This window comes from Lampris incognitus, chromosome 2 (assembly GCF_029633865.1).
Source record: "Lampris incognitus isolate fLamInc1 chromosome 2, fLamInc1.hap2, whole genome shotgun sequence".
NCBI classification, from domain to species: Eukaryota; Metazoa; Chordata; class Actinopteri; order Lampriformes; family Lampridae; genus Lampris; species Lampris incognitus.
This window is the reverse complement of record NC_079212.1, coordinates 116,518,461-116,538,541: the sequence shown is the minus strand read 5'-3', so window position 1 is coordinate 116,538,541 and position 20,081 is coordinate 116,518,461. Positions and strand designations below refer to the sequence as shown.

The 20,081-nt window shown below is 40.7% G+C and overlaps 1 protein-coding gene across 1 annotated transcript in view; it reads left to right on the top strand.

The window, feature by feature from the left end:
- nfasca (neurofascin homolog (chicken) a) overlaps window positions 1-19,506 on the top strand; it is a 136,584-nt gene extending 117,078 nt beyond the window's left edge. The window contains exons 27-30 of the mRNA XM_056274992.1: window positions 4,117-4,248; window positions 7,163-7,232; window positions 8,529-8,582; window positions 15,264-19,506. Coding sequence (XP_056130967.1) covers window positions 4,117-4,248; window positions 7,163-7,232; window positions 8,529-8,582; window positions 15,264-15,492 — 485 coding nt within the window. The 3' untranslated portion in view covers window positions 15,493-19,506. The remainder of the gene's footprint in view (window positions 1-4,116; window positions 4,249-7,162; window positions 7,233-8,528; window positions 8,583-15,263) is intronic.
- The last annotated feature ends 575 nt before the right edge of the window (window positions 19,507-20,081 follow it).

Genomic DNA, 20,081 nt, shown 5'->3' with positions numbered 1-20,081 from the left:
AAAACATGATTGTGTTACCAAAATAATTCTGATTAGCATCTTGCTAGCTCTGTAGCTGCAGAAATTGCAGAAAGAGTTATGCAGCAGCCTTTTCAGCAAAAAACAAAACAAAACACTTGTCTATTTTTTTTTTTGGTATTTTTTATTATATGATGAGTGTAATGGGTGGCAGTTTTTGTGAGTCTAAAATTCCCTGCTCAAAGGTTTTGCTGAAAAGTGCCCTTCCCTCATCTTACTGATCTCTTACATACTACAGTTGTTACAGAGGATTGTTTTAGACAGTCTTGTGGTCAGAAAACTTGGCAAGTAATGGAATGAAATAATCTTGTTTTAGTGAGACAAAGATAGAGTATCAGAATGAAAAGGGAGAGGAACGGGAAAGATGAGTTCATTTTGTTTTTGATGCAGAAAGTTTATGAAAATGGTGTGTTCCTCCACAATTGCCTTAGAATAACCCTTTACCCAAGAGATGTGTAAAACTCTTGGTCATGGCTTTTACTGTAGTGGCAATTGCAGTTATTGATGAGCTTCATCACCCCCCTTTCATTGGAGGGGTTGATGAAATCCCATATTATGGTTGATACCTCATTTTGAGTCTCATTCTCTCATTTGCTCTATTGCACACTCTTTCTCTGTCTCTCCTTCTCTCTGATTTAAAAAAAAATGAGTGTCATGTCATTGCTAACTTCCTATGGAGTCCACCGATTATGTTGGCTACTCTTATTCACCCGCCCAGCTTTGAATGGCTGTTGAACTGGCTTTGTGATGGGCTTGTTTGGCTTGCTGTGGTGACTGGCTGTTTTGAGTGCGTCTTGTCCTCAGCTGATATCACAGCTTGCTCTTGTTGGATGACAGACATATGAGCTTGAAGCCTACAGTTGTGATACACATCAGTGAACTAACATCAGACCTCTTTCTCTCGAATCCCTGAGTTTTGACTGGGTATTATAACAAACAGGTCTCTATTATTACATTTCACCAACCCATAATCGATGATCTTTTATAGAGGAAGGACAGAGAGAAGGATGCATTTTTAATGTATGTACTTAGCACAAGGCCTTGAATAGCTAATGGCAGTCTGGCTGTGAATTGAAAGAGAGAGAGAGTGAAGGGTGAGAGAGGGTGGAGAGGGTAGAATGTTCTAATGGTCTCAGCCGTTTACAGCCTACAGCCTCCTTCCTCGAGGTCAAATTCAAAGCTTTGAGTAAAGAATATTGTCAGAACCCCTCCCACACAGGCACACACTCCATCATCCTTTCATGTTCCCTCCCTCCTTCGTCCTGATGCCGGGCTTCCCGGGAGTACAGGAAGCTGTGTCACAATAACGTTAAGGTTGGCAGAAGTGCCATGGCCCTGTGGTGCAGGAAAGGAAATGAGAGTATGTGACCAATGAAAATGTGGTGTCACTACATCTATATGACACATGTTTGCATATGCACATGCACACGCACACACACACACACACACACACATACACACACACACACACACACACACACACACACACACACACACACACTTTAAGTGGACACACATGCAAAGTGCATGTGCATGAACAGCTGCAGCGGTCTCCACCTTTGCGCCGTGTAATCTAGCTCACTGGTAGATCGTCAGTCACGATACAAAGATCTGCATGATGTCTCTGCATGCTGCACTACTATGATGGTTTCATGTGCTTCAGCAACACAAAAACAAATAGAATTGCTGGAACTTGCTGTTCTTTTGATTTAATGGGGTTTGGTAAGGCAGTGAATTTTAAGGCAATGAAGTTTGTTACATGCAGGACTTCCTGGCCCCTTGCAGCGAGCTGCATTAGCTATGCTGCACCATTATGTGCACACAAACTGATATTTGGGCAACATTTTTGCTTTCATTGTAGGTCAAAGTTTTTATTCCTAATGATGAATAAGCAATGCACTGTGGGCTTTCAATTTTCTGTAATCAGGGCTGGGAATCTTAGTTGGCTTGTGAGATTACAGAAAACCCCTAAAAGTTCAGATGAAACATTACTTGATTTTTTATGAGCTCATTCATAGTCATCAAAAATACTAAATTAGTCCGCTATTTCATTATGTTAGATCCATTAGATCCTTTATGTTAGGTAGGTCTATGTTTGTACTGCATGGTACGTAGCGTCAGCAACCCTCCTTTGGCCATCACTTCAGAGTCATGCCCATAGCTCGGCCATGTCATGACCAATATGTCTTTCTACTGGAAAGATGCAGCGCTTCAACCTTATTTTTTTATACTTTATGGGGATGATTGAGGGTTGGTGGGTAATTGAGACAATCAATGTTGTGCTACCCTACAACCAGCTTTAAATTCCAAACAGTCGAGGTTGTATGACCCATGGCAACTAATTCACAGGGGCATTTATTTTTTGCAAAACTTTGATATCCACAGTACAGTAGTTGCCTTTAGGAATGATTGCCCAGTATACCTTCTCTTCCCAGCTCCCCTCTTTTGAGATTAGTTTTCTCTAGAACATTGTGCCCCTGAGAGAAAATGTAGTTTCAGAGCTGTAAAAGAAAACATTAAATGGAAAGTATTAGCTGAACTAACTCCAAGGGCTTCTCTCTTACATACTATAATAGCTATTTTTCAACGCACATTCTTGGATGCACCTGTACTGACACGAGGTGTAGCCATCAGGCTGTGAGAAGGCACTGCATTGTCATTAGTCTCAATTTACTTCAATAATCCTACTATCACACATAAAAAATTTCCCCGCAAAGCATCATGTTGCCGTGACTTTTGTTAATACACTCAGCTATAAACTGTCGCAAGCAGCCCCCCCCCCCCCCCCCGAGTGTGATTGGCACTTTTCTTATATCTCCAAGGCAACGGGACAGTGAAAAATGTAACAGTGAAACAACAGCCCCCCATTAAAGTGGCGGATCTGATTAAAGGTGCCAAGTACCGTCTGAGAGTATACTCCCATGAGCACCACAGCGTCAGCAGCAACTATATCCCCTTTGAGATGAGTGCAGGTGAGAGTACACCTGGCCGGTGAAATTGAAATGGGGTTTAATTATGGCCAGGTATGCCACTTTGGGTGCAATTCTGTGCTATTACTAGTATTATTCTCACTGACAGCTGGTTGAGGTACTGTTGTGGTTGAGTTTCTTATTTGTCCTTTTTTTTCTGTGCAATAGTCTGCATCCTTGTTTTGGCAAATTTGGCTAATTTTGGTTCAAGGCTGATGCAGAGCCACATGATATTATATTGAACCTGTTTGTAATGGTTCATAATCAGGCGATGTAGCTCGTCTGATCTAAAATTATATAAATGTCAGTTTAGCTTAGTGTTGCTTGCTATTACTGCAATTGGTAGTGGGTGGGGGGGCTACTGAATTTATTTAACAGTTCTATTGAGTAAGTGGGTATTATTGTATCATGCGTTATGGGATTGCAGGTTTTCATTTCATCGAGGTTATGAGTAAGCAACATCTGCTACCTGGGTAATACTTGCCGTCTTTCCATCTGGACCAAGACGCACTATGTTAAGCACAATGAGTGAAGATCATTTTGTGAAGTCTTGTCTTGATTAGCATCACTCAAATTTTGACAGGTCTTACCAGTCTCCTAATATTTGTTAATATTACAGTTGTCTGTTGCTCGGTCAATACAAACATTCCTTCTTGTGTATGTACAAATTTAGAGGTTTTGTTGACTTCATGGCACGTTCAGGTATCACTGAAAACCTTTTAGAAACACTGATGAGATTCCTGAATCACACTGTTATCAACCAAAATTTTCCATTTCCTGTTCTCAATTAATATTCAGGCTGTGTAGAAGAAAAGAAAACGACGTCTTACTGTCAAATGTGATAACCTTTGTACAAAAGCTGCCACACAGCTGTCCGCCTCCAGGCAGCATTCACTGTTAGACGTCATGAGATGATGGCTCCGATGTGTTGCATTCTGCAGTATTGTGTGTGATTCATTGCAGACAAGAAAACACATATTCCTCATTCTTTTCTCTTTTTGTGTTCTCTCACTCTATTTGTGTGTGTGTGTGTGTGTGTGTGTGTGTGTGTGTGTGTGTGTGTGTGTGTGTGTGTGTGTGTGTGTGTGTGTGTGTGTATGTGCGTGTGTGTGTGCATGCACATCTCCAGCCTACAGTAAGGACCAGGTTGACATAGCCACACAGGGCTGGTTCATTGGACTCATGTGTGCCATTGCCCTCATCATACTAATCCTTCTCATTGTCTGCTTCATCAAGAGGAGTCGAGGGGGCAAATACCCAGGTGAGTCCTCATACAGAGGACTGATTCCCATGAACAGTCTGCTGATGAAGATTTAAGGGTACCTTTGACATTTAGTATTATAGTCTTTTCATCGTGACTTAGGACTTATAATATTACAGTGGAACATTTCCTAATTGCCAAGTTGATGTGGGGAATCTTAGTGATGTTACCAGCTGTTTTTCTATTAACTTTTATAATAAACAAATTTGTTTTTTTTACCACTTTGTGAAAAGTTTCTGGTGAAGGAATAAAGAAAAAATGAAAGCAACAGAAGTCAAATGTCAAGGTATAACTTTTATTATGCAGAGCTGAGAAACAGCTAATCGGGCAACACAGTGCTTAAGAGAAACTGATTCATGATGCTTGTTGACCTCGTCAAACTGCAGAACGTAAACACAGGCCCATTCAAACATCAGCATTAATACAGTTTCACTTTATTTTTTTAATGATTTTACTAATACCACAGTCCTTTATTTGGCTTAACCCAAGCACATATACTATACAGTTCTTAGACGTGTTTTTTTTGTTCTAAATATCAAATTTAACTTTCATATAAAAAAAACGAAAACCCAAGAGCATCTCTGTGAAACTTGTCTACTGATATTTTTAACAGTGTCATCTCAGAAGCAAAGAATGCAGAGCACTTTTAATGTTTTGCAGTTTCTATAATGTGTAGGTGGTGGCTGTCCTGTGGGTTTCCCAAAACTTCTAGGTAGGTGACTGACTTAAATATATCAAAGTAAGGACTAAAAATTAGTGATTACAGGCCACATAAGGACTACTCCAGTGTAATGGTACCCAGTAAAAACAGAACAATGGAATTAAAAGTGGCTTAGGAAAGAGGTCGAGACGGGTTAACATGTTAAACAACTAACACTTTTTAGCAATCAGTTCACGTTATCATGGTTGCAGGTTTCCCTTGAGAATGATACTGATAATTGAAGCAAGTGGTCTAGACCATGTTACTGCTGAATACCTTAGATATGCCAGTCCGAGGATAGCTCCTCTCCTTGCTGTGTGTCTTACTGGCTTTATGGTTCATGACTTGTTACCAGACTCAGTGTTGTCTGGTCTGTTAGTTAGCCTGTTAGTTACTTCTCCTGGATTGCCACCTTGACATGGTAGAGAAGCTTATGTGTACCAATGATCCCAAGAGCTATGCTGTCCAGAGCTTAGCTACTGGTAGGGTCACCCAAAGTGGATAGGTCAAGGGGGAGATTCCAGGTGAAGCGCAAGCCAACAAAGACCTCAACAGCAGAACTGGCAGAAGATGTCTCTAGCTCACAACAGCAGTGAAGGTGGATGAAGGCTGCAACAGAGGGTGGTCCCCAATCTTCTTGGTTCTCCATGCCATTGGACTCTGGCCACCCCCTGCCAAGGACCGTGTGGTGGCTGCAGGCGCATCAGCCACTCTACATAAAAAGCTCTCACGCCAAGGCATCCTCCCATTATGCGGCTTCAGGATCGGCTGCTACACCCACCTGAGGGCCCAGAGGGAAGATGGTCATACTCGACCCCAAGTGACCACCGATGATGATGGTTTGTTAGTGCCAGTAATTAAGGACAGAGCTGGAAAAGTATGCAGCCTAGATAAGTGCAGGCCCATAGCTTTAGCCAGCATACTGTCAGTAGTCCTAGAAAGAATACTGCTGGATAGATTAAATGAGTTTATTAACTCCACTGATAACCAGTTTGGTTTTAAAGCTAAACATGGCACTGACCTGTGTATGCCTTTAAGGAAATTGTAAACAAATGTAGAGGTCAAAACTCATCAGTTCTTATGTGTTTTATTGATACCGCCAAAGCTTTTGGTCGTATTAATCGTAGAAAGTTGTTTGTTAAATTGAGTCAAAGAGGGCTACCCAAATGTATTGTGAGAACTCTGGCTTGCTGGTATTCCCACCAGACTATGCGAGTAAAATGGGGGAATAGTGTCTCAGCCCCATTTGGGGTTATCAGTGTGGTCAGACAAGGGGGACTTTTGTCCCCAGTTCTGTTTAATCTATGTATTGATGATCTATCCAAGCAGTTGAAGGCCTGTAACACTGGATGTATGATTGGTAATTCTCTAGTGAACCATGTTATGTATGCAGATGATCTTGTGGTCCTTAGTCCCTGTAGCGCTGGTCTCCAAGCAGCTCCTCACTCCGTCTTTGTATGGTGTAGAACATGATATCAAATGCAATGCCAGTAAGAGTGTTGTCTTGATCTGTAGAACCAAAGAGGACAAATGTCTAAAATTTCCTGATTTCAAATTGTCTGATAATAACCTTGGTGTCTGTGATGAGGTAAAATATCTTGGACCTTTTATTACAGAACAAAAGACATATGACAATGATATGTATAGGCAATGCCGCATGATGAATACAGAAGCAAACATTCTCTCATGCAAGTTTAGCATGTGTACAGATGGAGTGAAGATGTCTCTGGTCAGAGCATATTGTACACCACTTTATACCGCATACTTGTGGTCAAACTACAAAAATGCCCATTTACAGAGACTTCAAGTAGCTTATAATGATGCCATGAGAATATTACTTAAGAGACCTAGATGGTGTGAAATTTTGGTGGCTGCAGGAGTCGGTACTTTCCAAACTGTTGTGAAGAAATCTTATATATGTTTATTTGCCAGCTTAATGCCTGTATAAATGAAATCATCTTGGTTTTAACAAAGTTTAGTACTACGCGCTACCAATCCCAGCTGTGGAGATATTGTTGACAGGCCTGGTTTTCTCCTTGTAAGACATTAACATATATTTCTTCTTTCTTAAAACATGATCTTTTATGGTTCTATGTAATGTCCTGTCCTTTATCTGGACCTTGAGACTAACCTGTGCTACTAAATTTTAGATACAGAGAAAAGAAGAAATGGCCAGGTGAAGACTAATGAGGTATTAATATTGTATCTCCTCAGTTCGAGATAAAAAAGACCTCCCTTTGGACCCAGTGGATCAGAAAGACCAGGACGGATCCTTTGATTACCAGTAAGTATAACAAAATGGACTACCGTGGAACTATATCAGACCCGACATGGTTGCTTTAGTTTTAGCTGGACTTTGGTAGTTTTTCTGCATATTTTTCTCTCGTGTGGTGTCAAACGAAAGAGGATTAAAATTTCGAATGTTGCGATATTCCTTTCTTTGCACGCTGAGATTGTGGGGTGTACCTAACCATAAAGTCATTTAACTTTATCACATCTATATTTGATAAACGTATACTGTAAATATCCTTGACAGTGGCTGATATTTTGGGGTTGGATAAGCCCTCTTTTTCTTGTGCTGTTTGTGCTGGTGAGTGATGTATTTTTTGCTCCTTCCAGGTCCCAGTGATTATGGACAATGAGATGTTTCTGTGTCTCTCTGTCTGTCCACTTTCAATATAGAATGCTAACAATTTAACCAACTTGCTACGGCAAAATCTTACTTTCTAATCGATCAAATGCAGCATCAAATCACTAACACAGTTCCTTAATTAAATCTCTATCCTACTTGGTATTGAGTGACATCCCTTTTAATACGTGATTATTATTATGCCTGGGCTGTGTTGGAAGGTGTCCCATTAATCTTATTCCAAACATTTGAACACAGTGATGAGCAGACAGGGTCTTAGATATAATGTAAATAAATCTTATATATACTGAATATGCTGTAGATACTAATATACAACTTATAACAATGATACCTTGTATACCAAAATATGTATTAAACCACTGAGTGTTTATGCCATGATGATTTTGTTTAAGATGAGTAGAAAGCAATAAAATGGCAACAAAAATTGCAGATGCAGGATTTACACATTAATGCCTAGAATGGCATTTAACTACAAAAGCAATCTTATATCATTGTGCAAGTGTAATCTCAAATACACGTGAGAACAGTTTACAGTCACCTGAATGGGGCTATGATGCTATTCTTATAAATTGGTGATTTCTCCATCTCCACCTTGAGAGATGCTGCCATTTTATTTAATCAATAATGTGTGTATAAATAACAGTGTTTACCTCCTTTCTTACATACGAGGTCATTGCTAAGCTTATATTCTCTGATTCTAACACTGCCCTCATGCCTGGCAGACACTAATCCTTATGGTCAACTGTGTGCTTCTATATCTGTCTGTGTGTGCGTGTGTGTGTTAATGAGGGTGTGTCTGTAAAAATGCATGTGCATTGTCATCCAGTGGATACCTCCATCTCCTCCTACCTTTACCTCTTCCCCTTTTCTGTCTATACCCTCTGTCTCTCCTCTGTCCTCATATCTACTGCCTCTCTCTCCCCCATGCTGAAATGGGTCGTCTGTCCCTGACAGGAATGCAAATGAGAACGAAAACGAGAACAGGTACTTTGGTTTTGGCACGGCATTCCTCTTGGCCTGTGCATGTCGGGGGGGGGGGCAGATGCTCCCTCTGAGAGTGGGGAAGGTGTGAAGGCGAGTGTGGGAGAAGCAGAAGTTAGGGAGTCCGTGTTTAGGGGGCAACATTCAGTAGGGTGTGCATAAAGTGTGCAGTTATTGTTTTTGAGGTAAACCAACCAAGACTGCCGTCACTGGTTTTTAGGGTAGCATTTGAATAGCCCAAGTTGAGAAGCTGAGTTGAGGGCTAATTTACAGAACCAGAATGAGGTGTGGAACATCTTGATAGCAAAGGTGGCAGAATACAGCTGCTGAGTGCCAGGGTTTGGTTCCTTGGGGGTGTCAAAAAATCAATCCGCAGCAGACGAGATTCAAGAGCTCCCTACCCATCATCTCCATTTTTTAATTCCATTACATGTGATGAACCTGACCTGAGTGAACTCCTTAATTCAGATATTTTTGATTCCTTTGGCAGTCACTACATTATAACCCATTCATCTCAAGCTTGCTCTCATAAATTGAATATCATACTTCACACATCAACATGCTTTTGCTCAGACTAAGGTGATCGCTACATCTCAAGATAGGCCGAATATCCAAATTAATGTTTTTCATTGACCAGGTAATGCATCGTTCGTTGCATTTGACATTTGCATTATATAAAACAACATAATTGAGCAATTACTCACAACAGGCCGGCGTGTATGGGAACTATATTAGGAGCATGGGTTTTATCTACCCACTTCACAGCAAAGCCGGTGCCAGGATTGTTTGGGTCTGTGTGGAGTTTTAGCGCTAAAGAAGAAATGTGTTGTATTAATCATAGCCTTGGTTTAGCCTCAGGCTGATTTATAGATTCATGTGTGAAGAGCACATTAGCATTCAAAGCTCAGCTGAAAACCACAGATTATCAGCACTCGCTTCTCATAGGCAGAACCATCGCATGGGCTGTGCGAAGTGTGCGACCGCACAGGGCCTCACGCCTGGCCTGCAGTCCTGCAGTTTTTTTTATTTAAAAAAAAAATATGACCGCTCTTGACCCAGTGTGCATCTAAAATGAAGTTCCTGTGTGTCAATTCCATTATGCATAGTCAAGGTCAAATGAAAAAAAAATCTAACAATTATTCAGGTCTTTTTTAAATATTGATATTACGTCATTATGTAGTGCGTGCTCCATCTCGCTGTCCACTGCGAGGAAGAAGGAGAAGGGGAAACAATGTTGGTTGCACGAAAGAGCAACCGATTTCGTAAACACAAGTCTGGTGCTGAGAAAAGGGGAAAAAAAACTAAAAAGAAGGAAGAATTTCATAAGTCACTGTGAGGGTCGCTGGATAAATTTGTCATGAATAGCTATATGCATGTGTCTGACTGTAGGTTATGTGTAACAACCGGTCTGAAAAATAAAACTAAAATCTGAATGAGATGTAGGCTATAGACCTGAAATATTGAATTGTAACATACTGTCATACTTGAACATGCCAAAATAAAGTGACAGCTGAGCTGACTTGATGATTAAAATCCAATAGTTTCACATTTGATTTTTTTTTCCTTTGAAAGACTTTTATAGCAAAAAAGTCATAGCTGAGACTATGTGCAAGATGATGCTGTATTATTCTTTTTGTTAAAAATGTCTTGCGTGGGCATACAGGTAGTGTAGCAGTCTCTTCTGTTGCCTATCAAAACGAGGATCGCCAGTTCGAATCCTCGTGTTACCTCTGGCTTGGTCGGGCATCCCTACAGACACAATTGGCTGTGTCTGCGGGTGGAAAGCTGGGTGTGGGTATGTGTCCTGGTCACTGCACTAGTGCCTCCTGTGATCAGTCAGGGCGCCTGTTTGGTGGGGGGGACTGGGTTGAATAGCATGATCCTCCCACGCGCTACATCCCCCTGGCGAAACTCTTCACTGTCAGGTGAAAAGAAGCAGCTGGCGACTCCACATGTATCGGAGGAGGCATGTGGTAGTCTGCAGCCCTCCCTGGATCGGCAGAGGGGTTGGAGCAGCGACCGGGATGGCTTGGAAGAGTGGGGTAATTTGCCTGATACAATTGGGGGAGAAAAATGGGGGGGGGGGTTGCACCGAGATTACGGGTGTAGTAGAAATAGAATAGCGACGTGCATGTGACTGTGATTCATGTGCATGCATGTCAATGAGCAGGTCCTCGCACCCCCCTTGTGATGGCCCTGCTCACAGGAGTTACAAACAAAGTTTATTTTACTCTTTCAGATTCAGACAATGTTATTTATCCCAGAGTTGTCTGAATCTGAGAGAGTAAAATAAACTTTGTTTATATTTGTAACTCCTGTGAGCAGGGCCATCACAAGGGGGGGGGGGTTATTTTATTCTTTGTTCTGCAGACAGGGTTTTTATATAGGTTTCAATAATAAAGTAGTAATACAGCTCCATCAGTATCAATATAGTCTAACATGTTGATCTGGGCATTGGTAAACCCAAAGTGGCATAAAGATTAGTCAGTAGCTGAAGAACATGACCCCTAACGGGAGCAGCTGAAGAACATGCTTCAAACTTTTTCCTGTAAAAGAACAAAAAGTTGTCCAACTGAAGAAAAAAGCTAAAAAAAAGGAAGAAAAAAACGTGTTTCACAGATCAAGTATTACAGTGGTACCAGGAGAAGTAGTGATCCTGAAAAGTAGCTGATGTGTGATGTACAAGGATTTGAACCACTTTGTTCCAGGTGAGTCACTAACATGTTTTTCACCCCAAGAGGTTAATTGCTTTGTTTTTGCTCCACCGGCTGACATTTAAAAGGCGTAAGCCACCAGGTACCTGGTGTAGGAGGTGACGAGGGAAATCAATTTGGATTGCAGAAAGTAAGGGAGGGGCAAATAGTCTATATTTGGCCCGATTTGACACCCCCAACGAATTAAGTCAAGACTAAAAGAGCAACTGGAGAACATCTGGAAGACAAAGGGCAAGAAAAAAGACTAATAATGTGCTAAAAAAAAAAACTGCTGTCCTGTCATATTTTTGAAGCGTGGAACCAGGTGATAATTCCTTGCCATCTAAAGACGTAAAAAAATCTCCATAACTGAGAAAACACTGCTTTTGTGCTCACCTTTGTTGTGTCCATAGGTTTTACATTCTGTCTTTGTCAGGCATGTAGTAGTTACAGTGTCAGAGAAATAATTCGCCAGCATTAATTCAGACTGGAGGACCATTTTACTTGCCTGCATGTAAAAGGACTCGGAGTATTTTACTTGATTTCTGTCATGTGTTATTATAGGCTCAGATGTGAAATTCCCCCTTTAGATAGCTCTGCATGCATGCTATGCTACTATGCACTGTCCAACACATGAGTGTACAACTGTACTTTATTCAATGAAACATGCAGACTGTGGGTTTATTGTTTGCTTTGGTCTCCTATTTGTTTACTTTGTGAAGTATCTATTCTATTTAGCAATACCCTCACTTGAGAAATGGAAGTCCAAATCCAAATGTTGTTCTCCATCTACCCAAACCTATATTGTTAGATGTCCTCCTCAGGGTCTGTTGATTCCGTATGTGTTTGTGCCACTCATTTCTGTTTCATATCCATCTTTCTGTTCTTCTCACCCCACCTTACATCTGTGTCCTCTGTCTGCCTTCTGGTTTTCCTTTTCTCATTGGTCCAAAGGTCTCTTGAAAGGTATGAAGGGAGAAGAGTCTCCTACATCGCCACTCAATCCTTATCCAATCCAAGTCCTAATCTTGTTCTGTAATGTGCATTTTCTGATACTCATCTGCAGTGGGGTTTAATCGATTAATATCTCTTCAAAGCCATGTAAACTTGCTAAAAAAGGAAGAAAGAAAAACATATCCTTCTGATTTTTTGGTTACCAAATTCAGAGCATGTTTGATCCAGTGCTTCACTGGTAACAAATCTATTCCATTTTTACAGATATTAACCAACCCAGTCAGGTTTAAATTGACGTAGGAAAAATGCAACATGATAGACAATACCCTTCTTTTAATTTACTTAACAACTCTATATTAATGCAATTGTTTTTCTGAGAGTTATTTTGATGAACTTCCGTGGATGAGAAGCTACATAAGGTGATCGGTCTTTTGTTCAGCAAAAGAAGGTCATCTGAAACTCATTCCCATCTCCAAGTTCCTTTCTACTCATTTGCTCTCCCTTCAACTAATCAGATAATTGAATTGCTGCTGATTCTGCTCCCCCCTTTCATTTCTGAAGACATTTTGAAGTCATAGAAATAAAATCCCTTTTCTTGTAGCCCCTCTGGCAACATTGCTTGTGCAAAGTTGTTAGCAAAAGAAGGTTGGCAAATGCAACACAAGCGCAACTTTTCAAAAAGACTGCCTCTTGGCCAGATATTCTTAATTAGCTGTCGGAGATCTAATCTGCACGCATTTCAGTGGAATGAGATCAAAAAGATTTCTCTGATTTACCTCTGAGATGCTCAAAGGATATTGACCCATGGACCAAGTGTCATATTTGCTGGCTACTTTGCTGCTCTTTTTTTGTTGCACAGTAATACACAGTGGATTTAAGGGTTTATAAGGACATCTGGGGCAGTACGGTGGCACAGTGGTTAGCGCGGTCGCCTCACAGCAACCCCGGGGTTCGAACCCCGGGGTTGTCCAACCTTAGGGGTCATCCCAGGTAGTCATCTGTGTGGAGTTTGTATGTTCTCCCTGTGTCTGCGTGGGTTTCCTCCGGGTGCTCCAGTTTCCTCCCACAGTCCAAAGACATATAGGTCAGGTGAATTTGCCATACTAAATTGTCCCTAGGTGTGAATGGGTCGGCCCTGAGATGGCCTGGTGGCCTGTTCAGGGTGCCTCCCCGCCCACCACCCAATGACTGCTGGGATAGGCTCCAGCATCCCGCAACCCCAATTGGGATAAGCGGCTTGGATAATGGAATGAAATAGAATGGAATGGAACAAGGACATCTGCCCCTGAGCTTGTCTCCCACTAGCAGCCATGTTCACCTGTACACAGTGGCGCCCCCAAGGGGTGGCCACGGCCACCCTGATACTATCCCTGGCCCCCCCGCTGGCCCCCCCAGCCACGAGTCGCATATGCAGAATATGCTTCTATCTGATATTTTACATTAGGTGCTGTTCATTTAAATATTTTTCTTAACTCTCATATTGACAGTTTTCAACTAGCCTATACAGTATACTACAACAGCATCACAGAATTCCCGAAATTCAGTCATGGCTTTTGGTTTTGGTGTGCCACCCCAAGATTTTCAGTGGCCCCATTTGGCCACCCTTATGAAAAATTTCTGGGGGCGCCACTGTCTGTACATTATTAGGATTGAAAATGTATTTAATGCTTTCCACTTTAACATATAGCTTACATGTTCATTAGTGAGCCCTTTTTCACCAACTAAGTTCGGTCGCCAAGAATGGTATATTAATGGGTAAAATATGAGGCCCCTTTCCTTGCACAGTCATCCAATTTATTCTGACCTCTTGTACTCGTTTCATCTTCGCTAAACTCGTTTTAACTCCTGATCATACACTTTTCTGTCTTTGTCCATTCTGAATGGGTCTGTCATTTTCCTATCTAAATTCCTTTGTCTCTCCTCTCTTTCTCTTCTATTTTAATCAGAAAGATTGGTACAGATAATAAAAATGATTCAATCTTGGATTCTGTCAGGGATTTGATTTGCTGGATTGGGCTATTGCATCCTTCACTGTCTGTTTGTCTTCCTGATTAATGTCTGGTTTCTTTTTTTTTCTTTTAAGTAACATGTCTGTTTAGAACAACTTGAAGCATGGAGCATGACAATTTTCAGGAACATTGCATTCAGACTGCAATTTAGATCCTGTTTTTCTATAGGTGGTGAACATATCGAGTGTGTAAGAACCTTGACAAATGAATCACAATGCATAATAATTCACAATGAAAGGAAATACCCCACTGCAAATTTTGCTGTGGAAAATAACCATTAAAGAGATGAACTGTGCATCATCCCCCTTGCTCTTGAAATGCCTTTTCTGCTGTTTTGCAACTGGCTTGTCCCGAGTCTGAAGAGCTAATGCTGGTTGATAGCTCTGATTCCCAATGCATGAAGTTTTCTCGGCCTATTTCTAGAGTAAGGAGATAAACAGCCATACCCTGAATTGAGTTCAAGCAGATGCCATGTTACTTTTTGCACTAATTATCACATTCTTAGACTTGTGTGCAGTTTTTCCTGCTTAGACCTCATGTCAGATTATGGCCTCTTCATAAGCATGTGTATGCAAATATGTTGGTTTCTTTTTAAAGGGCAGTACATGTGCGTCTCCGCTGAAAAGAACGGGCATACATACCATGTCCAACAAAAGTCAAACATTGTTGAGCTTTTCAGATCGGCAAACTGCAGTGCATACAGTTGTAAGCTGCAAGTGGCAGGGTCACTATTATACCATACACAAAAAAGCAAAAAAAACAATGACCGTAGACCATGAAGAGCAACTTTCAGTTTACACAGGCCTATGCAACTAAGCAAATTGAGCGTCACTGTTAGAAATGTCGATTGAATATCGTGGAATTAGTACGATTTCCTCTTGATCATTTTCTAAACCCCACTTTACCTCCACTTACCCTTTAATCCATACTGATGGGGACAGTGAAGTCACATGACCACTGCTGACCTTATGGGGTTTCTTCCCGACTGCTTTAACCTTTGACCTTATTTTCTTCATCCTCTTTTGCAGTAGTGATGAGGACAACAAGCCTCTGCAGGGCAGCCAGACATCCCTGGATGGGAACGTGAAGGAAAGCGACGACAGCCTGGTGGACTATGGAGAAGGAGGGGATGGTCAGTTCAATGAAGACGGATCTTTCATTGGCCAATATACCGTCAAAAAGGACAAGGATGAAACAGAGGGCAACGAGAGCTCGGAGGCCACTTCACCCGTCAATGCCATCTATTCCCTTGCATAGCCCCGTAGCGCACCGCCAGGGGGGACTAAGTGACTCCCTCTTAGGGATTGGAGGGCACTTACCACAACCACAACATTGATACAGAAACACACATAATATATAAATGTATTATTATGCGAAATACATTATACACACAAGAAACACACCAGGGCCTGTCTGATGACTGTTTAGGCTGCAACTAACAAGGAAAGGAGCAGTCGTTCCTCTTAAGATAAGCAAGAGGAACGGAAATGGAAGTAGACCAAGAGCCTAGCCTTTATCTTTTTGTTTCTGGCACTGCGAAATTAGCCCTTTTGCGGTAAAATGTGGAAACAATAAACAGTACTAGGTTTTCATTGTGCTGTGCCTGCCCTTCCCACACAGACTTTAAGTGTGCCTTCGGGGCAGCATATGGAATATAGAGGCAACAACACAAGTTATTTGTGTCTCTAGGATTTTTATTTTTTTGTTTTTGTTTATTTCTGCTCTGAACATTGTCAGCGTTTCTCCTGCTCTCTTCCCAATTACACCCACAGCCCTCACACCTTTGTGCTGCTCACTAGCATCCCAGTAAAGTCCACACAAAGGCCATCCCCTCCCCTGTAACATGTCAGCTTCCAACCACCAACACAACCCGATGCTAGCAGAAATGTTTATCATATTGATATTTCCACAGTGAAAGATGTTTTTTTTTTTCCCGTCATGGCTGGTAGATGAATCATTGAATCTTAATAAATGCTGTAAACAGTCCTGGCACACATTTTAGTGTCCTGCAAAACTATGCACCTATCACCTCTTCCATACTTTTGTGGGTTTTATCTGGTCAGTAGAAATTAACCTTTTGCTTTTTGTTTTTTAATGTTCTCATGGGTTGAAATAAGAAAATTGGTTAATTACATGCTATCATTACATTACCCTTCATGATGTTATGATTTGTTACATTTAATTCACCTGGTAGTGTGGATATTCAAAATGGCCACCGCTAGCAAAACCCATAAACTTCTTTTTAAAGCACCAGGCTCTGCTACATGACTATAAATGACATTTTAAAAAGATAATGCATATAATTATGAAGCATGGTGTAGTAACTTAGTGGGAGAAACAAAGGGGAGACAATTGAGACTATTCGTTTTGCTTGAGATACTCGGATAAAGAGAGTGTCTTTGTCCATCCATAGTGGTCACAATGTGGATGCTTCTTCGCAGTTAGCATATCAGCTTACAGGCTGTGATCCTTGAAGCTCGATCTACACCTCCTCCCTTCACTGTAGTTTTATAAAATCACCAGCTAGCAGGTCGGGCCGTGAACAATCACAGAAAGAAAAAAAACGGCAGCGTTTAGGCCAGGTCAAATTCTGGGGGTGGTTGAATTTTTTTTTCCCAGCATGAATATATAATTTGCTGTCGTATTCACCACTGAGATGAAAGTAGTTAACCAACTTTTAAACTTCTAATAAGAAAGAGATTAAAAAAAATGACAGTATAACTGTAAAAGTGTCAAAACTGAGAAAAAGAAATTAGAAATCCTGTGACGTGCTCAGTGTATACTGTCCATGCTGAAAACGCAGGTTGACCTTTCAAAAGAGCCCTATTATGGTCATTTTAGTCTCTTTCTTGGACTAACAATAAACAACGGGATATTTTTGTCATTGTATTTATTTATATATATAGTTAACGTCCAATGAAGGCTTAGTTGCATTTTGTCTTAACCCAGTTCAGGATCACGGGGGTCACACTTTACCACTTGAAGTCCTCCAGTGTAGTTTATCTGTGTGTCCTATGGTGTGGGCTGACAGGGCTAAGCTCTTAGCCACCGTGCTCAACAGTTTCACTAGTTTCACCACATTAGAAGGCCGCTCAAACTTGCAGGTTACTACTCTGCTATCAAAATCTCCTGTGGTAAATCTGATTTGAACGGTTGGTGATCTCATTGTATTTCAGATATTTATTTTATATTTTCTATTTATTACATTATGAGGATGGTATTAATATATTAGTTCTTAATTTATTAATTGTCGTACATGCATTTTGACTTACTTAACTGTTGGTTCACGTCAGAAACGTGCCAAAGTGAATCTGGCATCTCAGGTTATGATGATGAGATGCATCCAACACCATGTTTTAAAGATTTGTGGCATCTGGCTTTTCTGCTGTAAACAAAGTTTTTGTGTTGTCATACATTATTGAAGGAAAAAAGGGTCTGTCCATTTCGCTGCTCCTCTAAGTACTCATATTGTGTTGTTGTTATTCTATGTTGTTTTTCAAATTTACATAAAGTAACTTTTACACAATGCGGAAATTTAACATTGACACTGTTTTATTTGGTATACATTCTGTATATTTGGGTTCTGAAAAAGAAAAAAAACAGGATGTTTTGTCTTTGTAAATATTTAAAGATTGATTTCTGGAAAAAAAAATTGCTTTATCAGGATAGGGAAGAAAGAGTCACAAATTATCCACCAAGCAAATGCAATGGGTACGTCTTTTAGAGCGTCGTGCACCTTTGTAATGTAGCTTCGAAAAACCTTTGCACTCTAAAAAAGCAACAGGAATCGTCACTCACTCCATGTTACCCCTTGCTTTAACATTGTCTGTAATATATTGTATGGGATGTGGCCGGTCACTTGTTTGATCATGGTTGGAATATAGGTTGTGCAAGAAGAATACATTAGATTCTCTATTATGTAAATAAGACATAAGTGCTCCTGAAATATACTGTTGTAGCATTCTGCACACACCTCTTTAAAGCCCAAGTTAAAAAAAAAACACAAAAAACTCGCATTTACTGGTACTAGAAAACAATTTATTCCCTTTCGCTGTGATAACATTGTGATCTCTTGACTCCTCCTCTCTGAGGCCGTATGGGCTCTGTCCTTCCCGCTTTATTGCCTTTTCCCCAACAAACCTGCTGTTTCATCACCAGGTGACAGGTGACTATTTTGGGTATTTTTTCCTTTTTCAAAAAACAAAAAACGAAACAAACCAAAAAAAGCTACATCTGATTGTTAAAACAGTGACTCCCCTGTTATGAATGGATTTCTTTTTATTGCCCTTCTTTCTCCAGATCACAGTGTTTTATTTTACTTAGCGTGACCTTTGGGGTTGTAGTTTTATAGCCATGCAAAGAAATCTGGCACAGATAGTACACTGGTGTTTGGGAAGGGGGTCGTACAAGGCGGGGGTGCAGAGACAGTGTCGTACTACAACACAGCATGTGAGGACCCCCTTTGGGTCCTCATAACCATGGCTGAGAAGGTCCTCAGAGGTGGTGCACACTGTCTATGGGTGAAGTCTTGCGACCCAATGACCGCTAAATTCTCAGCTAGTTCCTTGGGTGGGTTTGGAAATTGGATTTGAAGTTTCTCAATGTTTTCTTTGTGATAGTCTGGAAACCTGCTACACCCCTATCTGCTCATGGCCTGATTTTTCCCCTTCCCAAGTGGGGGTGGGGGTTTTAGTAAGACGGCCATCCAACAAAGAAAAGAGAATTATGCATACTTGCTGATACACAGTGCTTTCTAATGTCTTCTTTTTTCTTTTTTTTTTGTCTGTGTGTGCATTGATTCGTGGTGCATATGGAGCTGAGCATCGCTTCAATTATTGTCATTATTATTTTTTGCTGTCTGAATTGTCTGAACTCCACACTCACCTTTTATGAGGGAGAAATGTCTGTATTTTTCTTTTTACAAACATGTTCTGTTCTTTTAAAAAAAATGATGCAATGATTCTACTGGCACACTGGCACACATGAGAATTTAGCAAATGGAAACTTGTGTGGGGGTTAATTTTTTTTTTTTTTTTTCAATGATTCGTCACTTGCTGTTGGCTTTTTTATGAATTATCATTCTTCTTTTTACTATGTGTATCTGAGCAGCTTGTCAAAGTCTTGCTTCTACACACAAAATAACAGCTTTTGTAAGGTACACCTAATCAACAGAAAAATAGCATATTAATATATTCACCGTGTATGCGTTGCGTGTATGATGAGATGTTGCAACTTCTGCTAGAGACGCCTTCTTTATAGTAAAGCTATCTCTTTTTTCTCTACCTCCTGACTTGTCTTCACTTGTCACTCTGTTCATCTCAGCTGGACATCCTGGGTAAAACCGCCGTCTTGTCTAGCTGCTTCTTTTCCACTTTACCCTTTCAGTGCAAATTCAACAGTCCGGACAGTGAATCTCAGCAAGACGAGACCAGTTTGGATATTGCAGATTGAAATAGCAGATCGTTTTCTCTAAACCCGTATTGCAGAGTTGCTTTTAGCTGGTCTAGTATGAACTCCCCTTGAAGTTTATTTGCATCCGATTTGAATAATGGAAAATCTTTGTATCTCTCTGTTGAAACTCTTACCAACGACCCCTTCAAAACCAAAGGTTCACTACATGCACCCATAAATATAACCTTCTAATATCTGCATCGTAAAAAAAAAACTGATATCTGGTAAAGGTATTCCATATAAAAGCTTTTACACCCTCGAACGCTAGACTCTTCATGTTTTTGCTAGGTTTTAGCCCACAAAGAAACCATAACTCTAGTATATTGATTTATCTCTGTTGCAGACTGAGCAAAGTGGATTACACCATTCCCATTAAACCGCCCGTGGCTGCTGCT